Genomic DNA, 22,693 nt, shown 5'->3' with positions numbered 1-22,693 from the left:
CAGAGGGTGCAATTGTAGCACATGAGGTGTTGCATTATATTTCCACCCAAAGAACCTCGACCATGATACTTAAACTAGACATGATGAAGGCTTATGATAGAGTAGAGTAGGGGGCTTTATGTGTTGTTCTTGAAAAGTTAAGTTTTTCCAAGGCCTGGGTCAAATGGATTCGTGCATGTATTTCTTTTGCAAGATTCTCAGTTTTAATTAATGGTTCTCCTTCTGGTTTTTTCACTTCCTCTACGGGTTTGAGACAGGGAGATCCCCTTTCTCCCTTTTTGTTTATTCTCCTAGCTGAAACCTTTAGTTGGGCTATTAGGGCTGCTAAAGTGGGGGGGCTTTGGAAAGGTATAAGGATTCAAAATATTCCCCAAAGTATTTCTCATTGTCTCTTTGCAGATGATACTCTATTATTTGGACATGCTTCGTTAGTTGAGGCAAAAGTGATTAAAGGAATAATACAAAATTATGCATCGTTTTCTGGTCAGAAAGTGAATGGTGATAAATCAAAGATTTTTTTCCTCAATACATCACAATTGGTTCAACATAGGTTGCAATCCTTTTGGGGTTTTGAGACTGGAAATCTTCCATGTACTTACCTTGGGATTCCTTTCTTTGTTAAACAAGATAAGATTGGTTTTTGGGATAAGATTATTTCGGTCATTTCTAAAAGAATTCTCTCATGGAATCATAGATAGTTAACTTTGGCGGGTAAAATTGTTCTCATCAAGTATGTTTTGAATGTTGTTCCCATATATCTCATGTCTGTTTTGAAGTCTCTGAAAGCAACCATTGTTAGTATATAGGATACTTTTAGAGATTTTCTTTGGAACAATAATAAAGATGGCAAGAAGAAACTCCCTTTAGTTGCATGGGATAAGGTATGTTTGCCTAAGGAACTTGGGGGAACATGAATTCGAAGTCTAGAGATTCAAAATTTAGCCTTAGGTGCTAAGTTGGTTTGGAAATTATATGAAAAACCTAGCTCCTTATGGGCATAGATTATGTTTGCCAAATATTTAAATAATGGACCAAGAGAGTACATTTTTAAAGTCTCAAATTTGCCTTCGGGTTCTGCTATTTGGAATTTCCTTTGTAAATGTAAATCAGTTATTTTGCCTCATCTCTCATGGATTGTTCATAATGGTAGAAAGGTCAAATTCTGGGATGAAGTATGGAATTGACACACACCTTTGGTGGATATTAGGGATTGGTCTCCTCTGATCACTGTTCTTTCCTCCCTTTGTGGTGTTTTTGTAGCAGATTATTTTGAAATTGTGACTACTGGACCCCTTAAGCTAGCTAGATGGAAGTCGATTGATTTCTTAGATGTTGATCAAAGCATGAAATTAGATTTTGAAAAGATTTTGGGGGATAGAATTGTATTTCTTTCTGATTCTGAGGATGAACTTATTTGGACAAAGAATATTTCTGGTAAGTACACTATTAAAGATGGTTAAAACTCTCTTATGGTTGCTAAAAATTTATCTTCTTGGCCTTATAAGTTGTTTTGGCATTCAACTTGTCTTCCCAAAGCTGGAGCCTTTGCTTGGTTGGCAGTTCAGGATAGAGTCCTTACAGGTATGAGACTAGACAGGCTTGGTATTATTGTTGTTTTCCCTTGTGTTCTTTGTAACAAAAATTTGGAATCTTCTTCACACCTATTCCTACATTGTGATTATGCTTATGAATGTTGGCAGTGGTTGTTTGAGAAGTTAAATATATCCTTTGTTATTGGTAAGGATCACATTTCCCATTTTAGATCTTGGCCCTTTATGTTTGCCTCATCTTTTTATGCATGCGTTTGGATCATATCTCCATCTATTGTGATTTGGAATGTTTGGCTAGAGAGAAACAACAGGATATTTAAAAAAACAAGGTCTCCTGTGTCTGAGGTTCTATTAAAAATTGAGTCTTCAATCTCTGAGGTTGCTTTGTCATTTATTTATAAGAATTTGGAAAATCTTACTTCTTTTTCGCACTAGGATAGTAGAGTTACTAGAGTTTGGAAGCTGCTGTCAGTTTTACCCTCTCATGGTTCAATTTTAAATAAGAATGATGCAATAGGTAAGAGATGCTCTGCTAGATGGAAACCTCCTCCGCAGGGGCACTTTAAACTGAATTTTGATGGGGCCTCTCATGGTAACCCTGGGTCGGCTTGGGTAGGCATGGTAATTTATGATCACAATGCAAATTTTATTCGAGCTAAGTGTCATGCTATTGGTTTTAAAACTAACAATTATGCCGAATTTCATGCTTTGTCTTTTGGATTGGATATGACAATCTCTTTGGGTATTAAGGACTTAATAATTGAAGGTGATTCTATGGTGATTATTCACTGTGTTATGAAAAAGAAATCGAATTGTTGGAATTTGTAGTATATACTTGATCCCATTTTACAAAAATTAGAATTGTTTGAATCTTTCTTGGTATCCCATTGTTACAGAGAAGTTAATAAGATTGCAGATTATTTGGCAAATTTAGCCATTGATAGCAATGCTAATCAGCGAGAGGTGGGTTTTGAGGAAATTCCTTCTAGGGTATGGGAAGGTTTACAACAATAGTCATATGATTTTCTGGAGTAACGTCAATGTAAAATTTTATGATGATAATTATTCAAGCTTTCCCCTTTCATTTCAAATATTCATGTTCGTTGTCTGGAGAAGTGTTCGAGGTCATGGTATTTGATATAATAGTGTTTTTCCAAAGGTTTTTTGATACTTTCTTTTTTGGCAAGAAGGTTTTTGGCTCATGGGATTTGGCACAGGGCTTTGGAAAATTTTGTCTTCTTCCATTGATAGCAGCTATGGAGTCTACATTTGAAAATTATCCGATGGGTTTTTTTGGCAAATTGTCATATGGGCTCTATGCAAAACTGATATTATATGTGTTGTGACCACATTTTGTATGTGGTTTTGGGCAGGATGTATAAATTGATCCGTTAGATACTATAGGCTTATTTTATGAGCTGTGACCAGAGGTTTTCTTCTCAGGGTTCTTTCCTCTGATATGCTCTTTGAATCCTGTGTAAAAAATAAAAAATATTAATAAAAAAGTTTAGTGGAATAATCCACTTTTATTGAAAAAAATAAAAAAATACGTATGACAGTCATGTATAATATCATATATAGTGGTGCCTTTATAGCCATTAGATAGACTAATAATTAGTGTCTAGTCAATGGTAGTGTTAATAAATATAATAGATAATATTATTTGATTCACATATGTTTTCGCTTATCAATGAATATAACTTAAATGTAGCAATTAAATTATTAATTAATAAATGTTTATTTATTAATTTAATATATTTAATTCGAATATGAAATAAATGTAACAATTATTATTAATTAATTAATCAATGTTGATTTAATATCATTATCAATTAATTAAATATTCATTTATTAATATCTGAAACTATTGATTAATATTTATTAATGAAAAAATAACAATCAATACACCAATTGTGAAAAGGCATAGAGTCAACGATTAAGGTTAATATCAACCATCATAATTGTGAAACAAAGAGATCATACGTCTCCATCTAAAAGAATAACGGAGCACCAAAGTAATCACTTTAAGTTTATATAACAAAGATGAATTAAAAGGTAATAAGGAAAAGGCACGTTACATTGAAAAGTCACAACCTTTCTATGAAAGGTTATTTGAAGGATATAAAACGGAGAAGAATAATTAGAGGCTGGGGAAAAAGGAAGGTTATATTAGATTTATTAATGAAACAAGCAACCAACAGTAAGGGGAAGGAAGGAGGAAGGACTGCTATGTGGTGGGAGAACAGTTCTGGAGGCTACGACAACAGGTAAGTAAGGAGGGAATATATTATTTTTTATGTTAATAAATATGAAGGGTAGACATGTTATTACATAGGGAAATGAATATAATTTAAATACTTAATACATATGTTAGTGAACATAGCGATGAACAAGTTTAATACATATGTTAGTAGATGTAGTAATGAACAGTTTGGTATTATATATATTAATGAATATGAATGATGAACACGATTATTACATATGTGGATGAATATAAAATAAATACTTTAGTACATAGGTTAGTGAATATAGTAATGAACAGTTTATTACATATGTTAGCAAATATAGTAATGAACGGTTTATTACATATGTTAGTGAATATAGTAATGAACAAATTAATACATATGTAATGAATGATTTTTCTTAGATGTTAATAAATGTATAAACATAAGTAATAAATACATATCAATGAATAGTAGGAATATATGTTAAGAAATAAATGTGAATATTAGATAATCAACATTTTTATGAATATATGTTAGGGAATACATGTTAAATCAGGAATATGTAAATGTGGATTATGGAATGGAAAATAGTAATAAAATGCAAAGGAATGTATTATAAATGTAATCACATGAGGGAGGCTATAGGGAGGAAACTCTCTTAGCCTAAAGGAGGGATTATGATAATCCCTAGGGCAGTATATATTGACCATTCATATGCATATGTATGGCTTGGTTGATTAAGTTCAACCAAGAAGAGATGGATCTGGCGGGTCCCCTCTGAGGACTTGGATGATGGAGGCATCACCCAAGGCAAGGAATAGACAAGGGTCTTCCTTGGATGGCTTGGGTGTAAGAGGTTACACCCAAGACAGAATTCGAACTCATCTTCAATTTCCTGAAGGGCTTGGGACCAAGGGGCTCCAAGAAGGCGAGCTTCACGGCCGCCTAAGGACATACTTTCGTATGGCATTCGTATCCTTTTTATTAGATAAAAAATATGATTATGTTAATTAAGCATTAAAAATAGATTGCAAATTAAAAATGTTTATATATATTTTTATGTCGTATTCTAACAATCTGTTTTGCGGGACAGTAATCTCTAACTAGTAGGGACATTACACCCATTTAATCCTCAGTTATCCTCCCTACCACTTTCCCAATTGCCGACCACTATTTGACATCAATTTGGTCAATTTGGTAGTTGGAGATAATTGTCTTGTGTTCCTTTGTTTTAAAATATCTTGAACGGGGTCCACAAGCAGTTCTTTACTTTAAACAATTCAATTTTGCAAACTGACTTTTTGGAATTAAATCCAGCTGTGTAATTATGAGAATGCACTGACTTGTAGCATTCTGAGTGTTCTTTCATTTTCAGTTTTGTCGGTTCAACGGTGGCACACTTCCTCGTGATTGATTGTTGTTTTGATTTTGCGCGTTGCATCTTCATTTTCGAGCTTGATCGCGATCCTATCTTCAATCTGCGCTTCAAGTAGCCGCCTTAGCTCGTTGATTCCGCAAACAACCAATTTCAACCCGCATTAATCATTTTGAAAAATTAAATAAATTAATTTAACAAAAAAAAATTTTTTTAATCAACAACATTGGGTTTGTTCGGCGAGGACGATAGATGTTTTTTTTTTTTTTTGCCATTTCAATTGTTTTGGGCAATTTTGACTGTCAAGTGAAATGTCTAACTTGCTTGGGTTTTTCGGACCTTTTAGCAACTTTGAGAGATTACATTTAAGTTCAAAATGCTTTTGTTTGCCAAATTCGGACTTTTAAATCAAAATGCGAGATGACCTTTCAAGTTGCAATACCTCTCATTTTAGTTTTTCGGGCCTCAGAAGCTCTTTGAGAGATGTTAAATTTTAATTTAAATGTCCCTCTTGCAACAAAATTTGGACCTTTTACTTTGAACGCGAGATGTTTTATACACACTTTGAAACACCTTCTCAGTCAAATTTCGGGCTTGGGAGTCCTTTTGTGAGACTTTAACTTCATGCCTTTTGTGTTTACTTCAACTATTTTGGGCAAAATGGACCACATGCGAGATAACCTAAAAACTTGAATTTTGTCTACACCAACAATTTCGGGCAACATGGTCATTTTGCGAGATTTTGCTTTTAAGTGCAAAGTGCCCTGTTTTGCAAAATTTGTGTGCTTGAGCCAAAATGAGAGATTTTAGCTATGTTAAAAAAAATCTCCTCTTGAATTTTGGACATTTCACCTAAAATGTGAGATGTCAACTTTTAAAACAAAGTGTCTTCTTACTTGCATATAAAATTCGGTCGAATTTGTATTTTGCGAAATCCGTTTTTGAAGAGGGCGAATTTATTTACTTTGCTTTAATAGCCACGAGGGAATTTCATTCTTTCAAGGCCTTTTGTGAGAAGTTTATTTGCTCACCTCGAAGGATATCTCCTTTAAAAAAAACTTCGCTCACTCCATTTTCGGGTTTCATGATTAAAATGCAAGGTTTGAAAGACACCTTGCCTCCCTTCACATTTTTTGGGCCATTCAACTGAAATGTGAGATTTAATAAAAACGCCTTATGTCCCCCATTTCGGGCAGTTTGTGTGTTTTGAGAGATTTCAGTTTAAAACTCCTTCCTTTTGCAACTTCGACCATTCGAGGTTTTTGCGAGATTTCTCCTTTTGAATTTCTGGTCATTCACCCAAAATGAGAGATTTCAACCTATGTTAAAGTGCCTATTTTGTGCAACTTCGGGCTTTCAAAGACTTTCGGGAGACTTCCTTTGTTGAGTTAAAACGCTCTTTTAGCAGTTTCGGGTGATTAGAACCTTAGGCAAACCTTGCCATTTTCAAAGTTGCAGCGCTTTCTCAATTTATTTTGGGCCAAATGGAGGCTTTGAGAGATGCTTTTTTATGAGCTCCGCCTTCATTATAGTGATTTTGTTTTCTCTAATCATTCTGACTCCTTTCACTTGTTTTGTCAAAACTCGAGGTATGAAGATTTAGATTGGCTGAGGCAGGTCTAGCGATTGCAGTGTCCATGGTTCTCACGCTTGGGTTCGGTTTGAACAAATTGCAAATCTCCCTCACGGGAAGACTGCAAGCATGGCGGGGGGGGGGGGGCGATTTTGGAAATGACAGAGCCTACCATCTCCCTCTCAGTTGGGCAACGAGGGTTCCTGTCATAGAAGGGGGTGTGGTGTGTATAACACACAACATTATCCATCAACAATTCAATGACTTCCTTTTGTGGTTGTTTAACACACAACATTATCCATCAACAATTCAATGACTTCCTTTTGTGGTTGTTTTTCTTTCTTTGTGGGGGCATTTTTTACATTTTGTGTGTCACACTTCTTTTAGATCAATGCAAAGCACATGTTCTCAATAACAAGCTTGACGCACTCATGAAAAAGGATTTGAACAAGCTATTTGGGACTAGTATTATCTTCTCTATCAAACATACCTTGTGGGTCTCCAATCTTGTACATGTTAGGAAGAATTATGGAGATATAAGATTGTGTGTAGATTTTAGGGACCTCAACAAAGCCGTAGTCAAAGACCATTACGCACTTCCTTCCTTGGAACAAATCTTACAAGTCATTTCAAGTTCTGAGAGGTTTTCTTTGCTTGATGGATATTTTAGTTATAATAAGATTTTGGTCAATGGAAGAAGACCAATATGAGACAACTTTTACCACCAAATGAGGTATGATGACTTACAAGAAGTTGCCTTTTGGTTTGTCCAGTGCTGAAGCAACTTTTCAAAGGGCCATGGATATTGGTTTTCAAGGGCTAATATATAAAATAGTGCTGGTTTATTTGAAAGATATCACTATTTTTTCTAAGGATGTGAAGGAAAAATTTTCTCACTTGAAGCAAGTTTTTAAAAGGTGCAAGGAATTTGGCGTATCATTGAACCTCCAAAAATGCATTTTTGCTATTCATGAAGGTAAACTCATTGTTTATGTGGTCTCCAAGCATGGTGTCACGATTGATCCTGAAACAGTAAGTGCTACATTTCCTTTATCTCTACCAGCTCATAAGAAGGTTCTTCAAAGTTTCTTTGGTAGAATCAACTTCATTAGAAGGTTTATACCTATATTGTTGATTTATTAAAGCCTCTAACATCTATGTTGAAGAAAAATATGCCTTTCAGTTGGATGAAATAAGAGAACACGAGTTTTGAGAACATAAAAGAAGCCTTAACATCGGTACCTAGCTTGATTAATCTTGATTTCTCTAAAGATTTCAATTTGTATGCATATAGAAATCTTGAGACTCTCTCAGCCTCAGGTATGCTTGTACAAAAAAATAGTGAAGGCTTGGAGCAGCCAATAGCATTTTTCAGCCAAGGAGTTGAGGGCTATGAAGAAAGGTATGCTTGCGTTGAAAAACACGTCATTTCTGCTATTAGGAGGCTTAAGAAGTTTAGGCATCTAATTTCAAACAATAAGATTCATTTGATGGTTGCTCACCCAAGTGTGTAAGAGTTCTTGTTGAGTAAGGATTTGAGTGACAAAAGAGCTGGTTGGATTACCAAGGTAATGGAGTATGATGTTGAAATAAGTGACTAAGTTGATAAAAGGCAAAGGTCTTTGTGAATAGCTAGCTATTGGGTTAAATAAGTGAAAAGATTGAAGAAGAGGCAGTCGTAGTCCTCCAAAATGAAGCACAAATCGCTGCACCTACTCCTGCAAGCTGGATGCAAGATATAGTCTATTTCTTGAAAACTAGTGAGTGTCCTCCAAGAATGGGTAGAGCAAAAAGAAGGTATTATAGGCTGCAATCTCTTCTTTATGTACTTTTGAATGTTATGCTCTTCAAAACGGATTTCGATGGTGTTTGCCTAGATGTATTGAGGTTGACCAGATTAACAAGATTTTGCATGAGTTTCATGGAGGAACTACTAGTGGACATTTTTCACCAAGAGCAACAACAGTTAAGATTATGAGTGTTGGCTATTGCTGGTCTTGTTTATTCAAAGATGCACACTCATGGGTAAGAAAATGCAAAGAGTGTGCCATGTTTGCAAGAAACGAGAGGTGATCAACCTTTCCTTTGTGGCCCATTCAAGCTGATCAGCGTTTTGTGAAGCGGGAATTGGACTCCATTGGAGCAATTAATGCACTTTCACGTGTTGGCCACAAGCGGGTGCTCACAGCCACTAGCTATTTTAGCAAATGGATAGAGGCTATAGCACTATAGGAGGCAAATGAGACTGCTTTTCTAAACTTTTATGAAGACCTGATCACATAGTTTGGTGTATTTGAATCTTTTGTTTCAAATAATGCTTTGGCTTTTGTAGGAACAAGAATAATTGACTGGGTTGTTAGGAATGGTGTTTATTTGGATACTTCTTCTACATATCATCCTCAAGGCAATGGCCAAGAAGGGTCTACAAACAAGAAACTTCTTAGGATCATTTAGAGGACTATTGAAGATAATTAGAGAGCATGACATACCAAACTGAAATCAGCTTTATGGGCTGATAGGATAACTCCCAAAAGGTCTACAGGTGATTCACCTTACATACTAGTTTATGGAAAAGAGGCAAGGTTGCCTATCTCACTTGAACATCTAGCTCTTGATTTAGTAAATCAGCTTGAAATCCTGGAAGAGGAACCAATGGTAGCAAGGCTGGCACAATTTGTTGAGTTAGAAGAAACAAGAAATCGGGCTATGAAGAAGATGGAGTTGCGTCAAGCACAGGTTAAGGATCTTTTGACAAAAGAGTAGCCCTTAAGAATTTCAAGGAAGGTGATGTAGTGTTGAAGTGGGATGAGTTTAAGAGAAAACTTGGTGTTTGATGTTTTTGCAGTGGACCTTATGTAATCACTGCATGCTAGTAGCATAATGCATTTCAGTTATCTAAGTTGGATGGAGAGATGAAACCAATCCCGGACAATGGGATTCACCTCGAGCACTATTTCTAAGGTATAATCAGTCCTTTGTACATATTAGGATGGGTTTTCCGGGGTCTAATAAGTATTTCAGCACATATTTTGTCAAGTTTTTTCCCCTTGAAGTGCTAAGACACATTGTTGTTAGCTCGAGTCAGTTGTGGTATTGTTTTCATTTGTGTTTTAGTGCTATTTTAGAGGTCTAATAGTAGTGCTTCCAAGTCTTTTCTAAGTTGTTATAGGTCTTTCATAACTCTATAGCCTAATAGATAGGTAAATGAAGATGGTCTAATGTGTTCAACAAGCAAACACCCTCGAGAGGTCACTAAAATGTTAACTTATTTTAGTTATAAGACTAAAATAGCCTTGCAAAGTCGTGATAGAAAGGCCTAGTATGTTGCCTTTTTATTTTCTACTTTTCTTTAAGTCAACACTCATTAAACCCCTTATTGTCTTCTATCATGATCATGTATCTTTTAGGGGAGAATTTTTTGTGTTGAAAAGGGTATGTTTTGTTGTTTTGGAGCTTTTAGGTTTTTTAATCCACGTAACTTGAGCAAGAAACAAGTTTGTTGAAGGAAGAAAAAACATTCATGGCATGAAAATAATAGAGGTTAACTCCTTTGTAAACCACAATGCTAGTTTGGGAGGATTTTTTTGGCATATGGCATTTAAAGTGAAAAGTTTTAAAGAGCCTAGATTGAGTCAGAATACACCCAGATGTCTCCAGATGAAAAACCTACACGGAAATTAATGCACAATAGGCAAAGCTACAAGGTCATGAGTAGGGTTTGGGGAGTTAGGAATACCATGTTTTCAGTTCATATTCTCCACCATGCACGTGGAAAACAAAAATGTGCCAAGTCTGTTGTGTCTTTACTTAAAATCCTCTTGTTGTTGCAAAGAGATACTTTTTTTGCCATGCAACACATAACAATCATGTGTCATCTTTGTATGCATCTATTCTTTTTTGAGATCATCATGATAGTATTTATATCATGGATATGCCATGAGTTTAAGATAGCAACTGAAATATAATGGTTATAAGAAGGTTTGAGAGTGTATGCATACTTATGAGGACAATGATATGATACAAAAGAGAAAACCTTGTTGTCCAAATTCTTAGTGAAAAACCTCATAGCCTTGAGTATAAGAGATTTTGGCAGTAAACAAATAATAGTCTATGCAAGTTTACAATGATTCTGTGACAGTGAAGCCAAAAGCCAAGTCTTAGATCGGGCAAGGAAGTTGAGAGATAGATGAACAAGGAAATTTATGTCCATGGTTGGAAGATCATCATCCTAGATGAAGAGACAGTGTAGAGATCAATATGATGTTATGCTTGGCTTATGCCATACAAAAGGACCCACAAGATTTGAGACCTAAGTTCCCTAGGATTGAGAAGGATGAAAGTGCACATGTCGATGGGCCTTGCGAGCTTGGTCTTACAGAGACTCATCAGACACTAACTGATAATGGGTTGCACGAGAGAGTTGTTCTTAGGATTGATGGTGGCTTCAAAAGCAGAGTTGATGCCATGTTGGCAGCTGCAATGGGTGCAAATGAGTATAGGTTTGGCTCAAGTAGCTATGATAGCTATTGGGTGTATAATGGCTAGAATCTGCCAAACAAACAATTGTCTTATTGGTGTTGCTAGCTAGAGGGAGGAATCGCTTGCATGCTTTCTCGGGGTCGAAGGAGATTTGGTGAACTTCTTGTATGTTGCAGAAGAGGTTAGAGGCATTCTAGCAGAGAAAGGATATGAGAAGTTGGAAGATATTATTGGAAGAATAGATTTTCTAAGGCCAAGACACATCTCTCTCATGAAGACCTAACAACTTGATCTAAGTTACATTATTTCTAGTGTTGGGCTACCAAATCGGAGTAGCACAAAGACAAGAGAGCAAGAAGTTCATACAAATGGATCTATTTTAGATGATATTGTGTTGGATCTTGAGATTTCTATTGCAATAGAAAAAGAAAGTTGGGTAAGGAAAAATCCATAAATATCTACAATGTAGATCATGTAGCTTGTGGCCACATCATTGGTGCCATTGCCAAAAAGTATGGAGATACAAGATTTGCAGGTTAACTTGATATAACATTTTTCAAGAGTGTAGGACAATCATTTGGATGCTTTTTGACACCTGGCATGAACATTAGACTTGTTGAATCTAATGACTATGTTGGCAAGGGCATGGCTGGTGGAGAAATTGTTATAGTTCCAAGTGAAAACGTAGGTTTTGTACTAGAAGATTTAAATATTGTTAAAGGGAAAGTTGGTGAACATTTTGTTAGGAATTCTCTTGTTGAAGTTGTTGTTGAAGGAACTGGTGATCATTGCTACGAGTGCATGACTGGTGGTCTAGCTTACCTTCTCGATAAAGATGATACACTGATTTGAAAGATAAACAAGGAGATAGTGAAGATCCAAAGAGTAGTAGCACCAGTTGTTCAGTTACAACTAAAGAAGAGATACAACTTCGTGGAGATCTTCTAAGTAGAAAAGTTATGAAGACAGTGGCTAGATGACATAAAAGGCAACATTGACATCAAGCAATGATAGTCCATAATGTTGTATGGTAGAGAGCAGAGACAATGTATGGTATACCACCATTAAGAGTCAAAAGATAAAGGTGCTTCGTAGAGGCATGGATAGATAACAATGTGTAGTGACAAGTATAAAGTCCATCCTGTGATCTCAAAGTGTTGAAAGGTTGAATGTTCTTGTCAATAAAACCATAGTTAAAAGGATCTTACATTAGAAAAGGCACCAAATATTGAAAATCCTGTGCATCTAACCCAAGCCAAGGCTGTCAAAGAGAATAATATTCTACTACCTTTCCAAGTTATGTAGGCCAATCCTTTTAGTATGAGAAGTCCTTTCAATATCAGTAGGCATAGAAGGTAAGGAAGGCTTGACACAATAACCTATGCCTTATGTTACATGGTACTCAATGAGATTCACATGCCATTGAGCTCCCACACATGTCCAAACAAGGATCTCATTCCCCATCACTCTGTTTTGTTGATAACACTATTTAAAAAAGTGTAAAACATGTTAACACTCCAAAACCATTGCTCGAAGCACACTAATGCCCCAAATTGTCAAACAACTGAAAACACAGCTCTGAAAAACTTTTACACTCACCTAAACACAGTAAAAATAATAATTTATCAAACTTAAATGAAATGCAGACATTAATAAGTTTGTAACCTCTTACTATGTTGCTGGTACAATATGTACATTTTCACCAAAATCTCACCAAACATTCATTTCTCCACCCAACGAAGACTTGGAGTCTTCAAATAAATACAAGTTACTTTTGAACAAGGGAAAATGACCTCCAAAAGGGAGGCATTTCACCCTCTTTCTTCTCACACTCACCCACACTTGTATCACCTGTAGGTACTTGGTATGGTCTTCATAATTTATTCTTCACACACTTTAATATTGTATGGCCTGCAAGGTGATGTCATGGAAAGCCATAATACATAAAGATATCATCAAGTAATTTCAAATAGTATACCAACAACTAGAGGTATACCAACAAATAGTATACTAATGGTATGACCTACAGAAGGTATGGCCATGCTAGAGTGGTATGGTTAGCTTGCTTCAGCAACTCACTTCAAAATCCCTTCAAAAATCACTACAAAATGGAGCAAACAGTTTATCAAAACTGTTAGAGTAAAGGTATTAGTTTACTTAATTAATTAAATCATATTGGTTTAATAATTAAGTCACCTTTTCTCTATTTCACTTAAGCTAAATTTAGGAAGCTAAACTTAGGAATTTTAATAATTATTTTATTATTAATTATTAATTGCTTTTAGGGTTTTCCCTTTTTAGGTTTGATCTCCTTTAATAAGGATTGATCCCTTTGTAATCCTAACCAATCTGATTATTATTATTGCATATTCTCGCTCTGGGTTTTCAAAGCAATCTTTGTATTTTGTGAATCTTCCATTGTTGTGACAGGTTATTTACATACAGGGATTCACTGGGTTTTGTGAGGTTGTATTTTACAACTTTTACATACTATCAGAGCTTCAAACCTGAGGCTTTCCTGTTCTTCAAATTGGGAGATTCTACCTATAGCAAGTCTTCTGTGCAATTTAGGTTGATTTGGACCTCACCATTGAATCTGGCACGTGCAAAACTGTCAAGATTGACCTTTTGTTTGTCAATTTTTGATTCACGGGGCCAAATCTGTGAGGGTTTGAAGATTCAACTTGTTTTTGTGATCTAGGGGGCACCTATGTTTAAGAGCAATTTGGGCACAAAAGGACCTCACGGTTGGCTCCAGGAGGCCAATTCCACGAATTTTCATATATAATTCGACCAATTTGGGCATCAGAGACTTCTGAGGCAATTTTATTTTGCTTGTACGGGTCAATTTAGCTGAGGGCACACAAATCGAGGCAAAATATGGGGGTAGCTGAAAAATTTGGGCGCTTTGGCACAAAACAAAGGTCACCATCGTGCTCAAAAGGCCCAAAAACCCTTAAATTCTCTATCAAATCGTCAAAATCGGAGGTCAGAAATTTTTTTTTGGTGATTTTTTATTGGCATGCTTTATGAGGCATGAAAATCCATATGGTCGTACCTCCACCTCTGTCAGAAATATTTTCAAAAAAAAAAATCAATTGGCTGGTAAAAAAAATAAATTCTGATTGCTGGGTTTTTAATTCTTTTTGTTAAAAAAAAAAAAAAAAAAAAAAAAAATCAAATTGGTGCATGTTGCAAGATTTTTTTTAATTAAAAAAAATAGGTCAACCCTTTGCAACAAAAGAACATTGCATCAACACTGACGTCAGCATGACATCATGTTGACGTCAGCGGTACAGTCAGGAGTACGGACAACTGCGCATGGCCCTCTTTATGCCCTAAAAGAGGTGTTTTTGCTTTTGGCCATAACTTGGGCATACGATATCGTTTTTTGGCAAACAAGATATCGTTGGAAAACTGGTTTTGTCTACTTTCCAGATCTGTGGGTTTCATCACCTAGTTTTGCTGTTAGTAGATTCTACAACCATTTGAAGTCAGAGGTGTTGTTTTCAGTGTTGAGCTCGTATCTTTTGACCAGTTTCTCAATTTTTTGCGATTCCAGTGGCATTGGAATGGTGTTTCAGAGCTCTTCATAGCCATCCACGTACTTTTTCTAGATTTTACTTCAGGTACATTTTATTCAGTTTTTGTGTTTTCACACTCTTGTAAATTACTTGGACATATGAGATCGTGGAAACTTCTCGTTTACGTGAGATGACTTGTTTTTTGCTGTTGTTAATGCATTTCCAGTCTTATGTCTTTTTTTTACATTCTGAGCTTTCATTGTAAGCACTTATGCTTTTGTAATCGCATTGAGATAAAGTGCCTCTATATTGCACATGTATTATGGGATCTTGCACATCAGTTTTGTGCCTTATTGTACTTGCACTATGATATAAAGTGCCATGGGGGTTTGGTATTTGCCTTTGTTTTCCTTCATACCTTTCTCATGCATGTGTGCCTTGGTTTGCACACCCTTTGTATTTGCTTGTACTTTCATGTTTGCATGGTCAGATGTTCTTGGTTCTTCTTCATGCACTATATTATGGCTTTCAGATTTAGTGTACCTATCATACCTCTCCCTTGTCATCATTATGTGGGGTTTCTACTATTGGTGCTAATGCTTTCTTGGTTTTGTGTTGGAGTGAGGTATGTATTCAGTATTTGTTCCTATGTACTAGGCGGATGCAGCGGCTGGTTACCCATGCATTTCTGTGAGATGAAATACTTAACATATGGACACTCTTGCATTCCTATTTATGGAGGCGACCTTCCATTTTTTCATTTGATCAGTTCTTCAGACTATTGGTACTTGTGCCATTTGTATCTTTGGATTCCAGATGTTTTGCTTGTGTTTGCCATTTGATTCAGAGTCGAGTAGTGTCATTGAGGGCAGTCATGTTGATTCATGTCTTCTTGATCTTGATCATCTTTTGTTTCAGAGGAGGTTCTTATTTCAGCATCATAGCAATCATTCGATGACAGTGTTTGCAACTTCTTTATGCTTCAGTGATTCTTCATGCTTGTCTTTTGTTCCCATCTTTTGGAACATTCTTGTTTGGAGGCTTCTTAGTCCTTCACTTGATCTTTCATCTCTTCTTGGAGAGGAGTTTTGTTCCCACAAGGTTTTCTCCTTTTCTCCATTTTACAAAGATTTCATTGTACTTGGGTACCTCATCAGGCCTTGTTGCCGAGACCCATTTTGGATTTCATGCATCTAGCCCTTAGTTGCTTTTTAGCTTCTCCCTATCTTCATCTTAAGGGGGGGTGTTAGAGAAAAGGTATTAGTTTACTTAATTAATTAAATCATATTGAATTAATAATTAAGTCACCTTTTCTCTATTTCACTTAAGCTAAATTTTGGAAGCTAAACTTAGGAATATTAATAATTAATTGCTTTTAGGGTTTTCCTTTTTTAGGTTTGATCTCCTTTTATAAGGATTGATCCCTTTGTAATCCTAACCAATCTGATTATTATTATTGCATATTCTTGCTCTGGGTTTTCAAAGCAATCTTTGTATTTTGTGAATCTTCCATTGTTGTGATAGGTTATTTGCATACAGGGAATCATTGGGTTCTGTGAGGTTGTATTTCACAACTTTTACAAAAACAAATAAAAAAGTCCATTCTTGCAACAATTGGGAAATCTTCATTGGTAGGCATAGTTGTGACTTCAGGGTGAAATCACCAAGTCTAGCTAGGAGTGTTTTCATCCTTGAAAGTGGTATTTCTTAGAGGGTTTTCATCCTCATGAAATAAGAAACTCTCAAACTCTTCAAAGAAAAAGAAGATATGAAAGATGGTAACTATTCTCTCTTCACAACTCCTACTTTATTGTTTTTCTTGGTGAATAAAATAATAATTTCTCTATTTTGCTCCAAATTCACTTTAATATTTTATTATCATTTTAAATTGTGCAAAATGACCACCATTTTGCCCCTTGAGTCCAATGCCTCTTTTTTGCACAAGTTAAAATCAGGTTTAATTTTTTAAAAGTAAATAAGCTGTCAATTTAAAAATATAAGAAATATCACTTTTGACAACTTAATTATTTAGTTTACTTTTTCCTTTTGTATATGCCAATTAGCTTATGGCTGCAATTTGCTTATGTGCAAGAAAAGGTCATTATAGTTTTACACCAGGAAGGGGAAGAGGAGGATGTAAATTGTATTTGGTAAATTTTTGACATATGTTAATGGTATAGAGCTGTCATACAATTAATATCTATTAATATTTAATAATACAATGTATTGTTTTACTTTGAAATTAAAATTTTAAGCATTTGAGTCATATGACATATGTAATCTTTGAACTATGAGAAAATGCTAACCAGAATAGACTTATGTGTTCTCTAAATTTGTTAATTTCTGTGTTTTTTGCCAAGTTTTTGCTAAGTCCCAAGTCCGAGTTAAAACTTTGGGCTACCAAGCTTGAGTTTTCCAACTAAGGATGATCTAATGTGGTATTCCAATTACCTTTATTCTGTGTGCATAAAATTTGAGTTAATTTGGCAAGATGGCCAATATACTGCAGACACCTTAGCATTCCCTTGGTGATATTACAAGGCATTTGAGGACTTATTATATTGATTACTTCTGGTTGTTTGCAGGTATTTGCATAAATTTCTTATTTCTGAACCCCTTGTGTATTATCACTTCTTAACAAAACAATTTCTTTGGAAAGAAAGAAAACCACATATGCACTTACTCTGTCTGCAAAAATGCTCTCTTTTGTGGGACACCCAAACAATGCTAGCTGGAATGCTTCCTGAAGAAAAAGTCAAGAATGATTTTAAAATGTATAAATCAAAGGAAATGTTCATTCAAAGATATTCAATGTAATCCCCTCCAATATCTACAGAATACTAAACCTTGTATAGAAGTGTAGATAATTTGGACTGTGTAGATAATTCAGACCACTGTCATACTTATCATGCAGTAGTCTAAGACTCTAAACTAGTTACTTTCTATTTTAGTTTTTAAAATTGACCATTGCAGATGTGATCCAAATGAATATGCATTCATGTAAAGAACATGTATTCTATACAAAAAAGCACCTTGTGTATCAAGCCATCATCAATTACAGAACTACTCAATTTCTTAAATAGCTCGTGCAAGGCTTCAACTTCATTTACGCTGACTACCTTGCAAAAAAAAAATGGATGGCATATTATTAGACTTATAGAAGGATTATCACCCATGAAGAGGAAATATGTTTTTGTTATGAGATTGGAAAACTGTAAACTTGAAAATGAATAGGATGAGGAAAAACTTAAAACAGAGAAGTAGACAATTACCATGTACCTAATATAAAAATGATTACATATGATGACAGCTAGCAAATGTAATTCCTTTTATGACCTTCTAATTCCCTGACACACCACACAAAAACCGAAGTAAATAGCAGCTCTGTTTTTATAACATAGAATTTATTATAGAGAGAACACATTCAAACTCAATTGAATTTACAGCCCAAGCTATTAATATAGAATCATTTTTGGATTTATTGACATGATATTCTGGAAGTTCAAAATTATCGTGTTATGGACCCATTTGTAGCAGAAAGATGTGTTCAAATTTCTCTGATTCAATATATAGGTAAAATAATCTACACTTAATGGGCTTAAAAGGTTACTGAATGGTATTTCAGCAATGCTGCAAGAGTCACTAGCAGAGTGTATGCTTTCTCAAATGAAGTGAACGTTGGGTGTAAGCATCATTTCAAGAAACAAAAAGTCCGGTAGACCCGTTAATACAACAAGTTCCTTGTTTGATTACAATTGACGAAGACCACACCAGGTTTTCAAGATCCATGATGTTGTACCTATATAATTTTTTTTTTGTATTATGTCAAGTTACAAGCTAAAATTTTGTCATTTCCTCAAACACAAGCAAAGTTTCGAACTTTGTCTTGTTTGTCCATATCGTTTTTGTTGTTTCTCGTTCGAATCTTTGCAGATCAAAGATATGGCTTTCAAATGCGTTTGTAATGAAAAGAAACAACGTTCAAAATGTAAATACATTGCAGAGTGTGCAATATAGTGGACAAAACAGATTTTTGCCAAGTAATGGGTGCACACCACTTTATCAATATATAGGACTTAAAAAAAGAAGAAATAGTTTTATATAGGCACGATCAGTGCATAGTGAACTCATTTTTTAAATAGCTGATCAAAGTTAAAAGAAGAGCTATATATAGGTGGTCAGGAGCTGAAAATAGCAAAGGTTTTTTCATGTTTAGATAAACCTGCATTTCTATTCATCCTTCACGTTGTTTGTCAGTGGGAATTTTTATCAGTAGTGACCTTGTCATTTCAAGAGAGTTTAATGATAAAACACAAGTCATATTTTCAAAGTGCAGTGATTTCCATGGGTATCAGAACCTAAGTTAATCATTTCAGCAAGGGTGGCTGAATTTCAAAGGGTTTTGTTGGAATCACCGCTATCGTTATGTCAAAAGCTCGAGCTATCAATGACGGGAAACCGGCCAGAGACGAGGATTCAAGGGAGGCGGGAGGAAGCACATGTCGCGAATCCCGAAGGAGGTGCTAACCAAGTCAACATTCTACCCCTCAGCACCGACTAAGGGTTCCGCAACGACGAAATGGAGGCCTCCTAGGATTCGAACCCATAACCCAGCGCTCTGATACCATTTGTTGGAATCACCGCTACTATTATGCCAAAAGCTCGAGCTATCAACGAATGGGAGAGCAGCCAAAGACATGGATCCACGGGAGGCGGGAGGAAGCACATGTCGCGAATCCCGAAGGAGGTGTTGACCAAGTCAATAGGTTTTTCATTAATTATTGACAAGGATTTCCTTATTTTAGCAGGATTTCACTCTTTTGAGTTATTTTCATTCATTTTCAATCGGATTTTCTTCCTTAAGCAATGTTTTAACTTCTAAAAGATCAAATTTAATCAGCTGCACCTACAGTTTTGAATTAACGTTTAATGCTTATTTTCATTGAAACTCTTGGCTACTTTATCACATCAAATAGCTTGAATTTCATTCATATTATTGGCCCAGTTTGTGAGCATATTTATGCTCCTTAATGAGGACTCTTCCACTTCACCCCTTAATGAGGACTCTTCCACTTTACAATTTTACAATTTTACAATACAATTATTGGCCCAGTTTGAAGTTTCGATGTTTATAGGATTTGGATTTGTTCATCATTATATCAATTTTACAATAGCAATGTGAAAGTTTGTTCAACAATTTCATCAATCAAAACACACAAACCGGCAACTTGCTTTCAAATCCAAGGCCTACAAGATGCATTACCATTGATGTGGGACAAGTATTGTTACTCTTTTGGTCAACACAAAATAGAATGCTAAGTATCCTATCCTCTCTTGACTAAGGAAATCCCTAATACTTTTTTGAATGATCAAAGGGGACAACCTCAAGGTTCCAACAGTCAGGTGTTGACTGCTCAGGATAACTCAACGGTGATGTATTTTGCTGGTAAACACGAGGAGACTTACGAATACAACAAGATGGACTGCATTTGCTAATGCTTTGAATCTCAAGATGGGAAAATAAACAACGAAAGGGACAGGGTTCAGGAATCCTAAGGGCAATGACAGTAACAATTAGTGTTGCAGGTAGATAGATTTCAAATAAACTAACAAACACTTAGCTATAGATATACTCATAGCTCCATAGGAATAGTGCAAGCTCCTAGGAAATAAAGGATTTTCAGATAGTAGATACTCATTCAGGCACCCAATTTTGGTGCAGCTTGAGACAAACACCTATAGTTAAACTAAGAACAGTTTTGGGTTCAGACTAACCATGCACAAAGACCTACAATCAGTAAGCCTTCAATGGTATGAACCTGAAATCACATCAAATACCCTCGCATTTCACCATTAAAATCATTGAACTCTAACTAATCAGATGAAGAGAAAGCATGCAAACAGGAGAAAACAAAATGACAAACACCATACTTCAATTTTTCTTTATTTGTTTCAACTGTGATTACAACAATTTATGTTCAACAGTTTCTACTCTAATCTACTTCTAATCTGACTACTAACCTGCTAACTTCACAAAAACTCTTGCAATCTTACCATTTTCAAAAAGAGAGTCACTAACCTTTTATAGCTTTTACATTTTGAATCAAGGCCAAGATCGAAACCATCCAGTGGCTATGATCTTCCTTCTAGAAACCTGGCAACTTTAACCCATACCTAATAAATCTCATAGCTTCTCATTTGTCCCCTTTTCAACCACTTCTTCAGCTACCTACAACTGTTTGACATCAATTTTGCAAATCAGGTAGTTGAGAAATAACTAACTTGTGTCCCCTTTGTTTTAAATTGCATTTATGGGGCCTGTTGATGCAAAAGTTGAACCCGCTTGATGACCCAAGAAACCTTGATCATCAACCTTACGCAACATGGACCCAAGAAACCTTGATCATAAACGTTGTGCGACATGGAAACAACCTCCCAAGTGTGGGACTTGCAAAAGTGAGGTTGAATCTTCGGAGAAGGTTGACTTCCTATCCATCTGAGTGCAAGTGTTGGACCAACCCAACACTGATAAATCCTAATCTATGATCTGACAAAGAAAAGGGAGAAAGAGGGGATGCTTGAAAGAGGGGAAATAAGGTTTGCACCTAGAAGGAATGTGATCTTCCCTGCTCATGACTGCACAAAACACAAATAAAACCACCCAAGACATGCACACGATTCTATCCTAATTAGCTTCCAAAATGCAGAGTGAAGGTTGGAATTTGCAAGATAGTAGGAGGAACTGATCCAGTTCACAGATGATATCCACAAGGGATCAACACACTGACCTATACTAAGGAAACAAATTAAAATGCATTCAGACAAAAAGGTAAAAACATTACACAAGTTGAAAGAACTGAATGAAGGCAAAACATGCGAATTCTATTCATGCAAAGGCAAAGCAAATTTTTAGAAGTGTAGAAAAACATAAGTTTTCTGCAAAAGAAAAGAAAGAAGATCCTTGAACAAGGCTACAAAATTGCCTTTAAAGCTCAGACATAACTCAAATCGAGCTGTAGTTAAGAAACCCTAACCTTGGGTAGGGTTAGGCTACAAAATATCAAAGAGGAGAAGAAGATCAGATCGAGGATGGTCTGATGGCGTGCATTACATTCTCTGCCAAAATTGTCCTCCACACCTAGGAAGAAGCAAAAATCCCTGTGCAAAAGGAGGAAAATCTCTGTGCAGATGCACTTGTAGAGCACAAAAGTCTCCATCTCGAATGAATGGGTATAGGCAGCGTCTGAAATTGGCAGAGAGGGTCACCTCTGGAGTTATGAAAGAGTCCTCTGGCAGTTGGGATAAAATCGGATTTGATTCGGGGCGCTGACTGATGCAGAGCATCCACACACACTCGACCAACTAAGGGAGATCTTTCTCCCAACTCACCTATCCAATTAGGCGATAACTCTTCACTTACTCACAAAACCCCTCACAAGGTCATTGGTTACTCACTAGGCTTCCATACCCCAACAATACACCCATGCTTATCAACACATCTCCAACCCTTGACATATACTCAAATAGGGAAAAACAATGTCACTAGACCTTAATCCAAACTTTCCAACACTCACTCACCACCAACACTCTTTTGGCACCCACTCACTCAATACCTTCTTCAATTAGGACTTCTAGTTGTCTTGGATACAATTCCCAATGCCAAGTAAATACTCACATCCCTAAGAAATTCATAACACCCTTGAGGACTCTTCTCTTCTTAGTCGAAACATCAACCGACACCCCCCCTTCCACCCTAATAGACATAAAGAAAACCACTTTTGCAACACTGTCCTACTGTGACAGTCTTAAATTGTTTTGGACAGTCAATGAACTTGGACCATTCCTTACCCATGGAACTTCAAACACAAGTAATTATATTGGAGGACTCTGTCACTTCACCCCTGACAGTCAACCCAATCATCAAACTCACTTCTAAGTTTGCAAAGAGCAGTGATACAACTCAATGT

The 22,693-nt window shown here is 35.9% G+C and overlaps 1 protein-coding gene across 1 annotated transcript in view; it reads right to left on the bottom strand.

Annotated features, from left to right (window-relative positions):
* Positions 1 to 22,693, bottom strand: part of LOC131027325 (calcineurin B-like protein 9) — a 215,870-nt gene that overhangs the window by 177,371 nt on the left and 15,806 nt on the right. The window contains exons 2-3 of the mRNA XM_059208807.1: positions 17,759 to 17,845; positions 17,410 to 17,469 (exon numbers count right to left, since the gene is read on the bottom strand). Coding sequence (XP_059064790.1) covers positions 17,410 to 17,469; positions 17,759 to 17,845 — 147 coding nt within the window. The remainder of the gene's footprint in view (positions 1 to 17,409; positions 17,470 to 17,758; positions 17,846 to 22,693) is intronic.

This window comes from Cryptomeria japonica, chromosome 1, assembly GCF_030272615.1.
Source record: "Cryptomeria japonica chromosome 1, Sugi_1.0, whole genome shotgun sequence".
Classification (NCBI taxonomy): Eukaryota; Viridiplantae; Streptophyta; class Pinopsida; order Cupressales; family Cupressaceae; genus Cryptomeria; species Cryptomeria japonica.
Note: the sequence above shows the minus strand (reverse complement) of the source record. Positions and strands in the feature narration are given on the sequence as shown.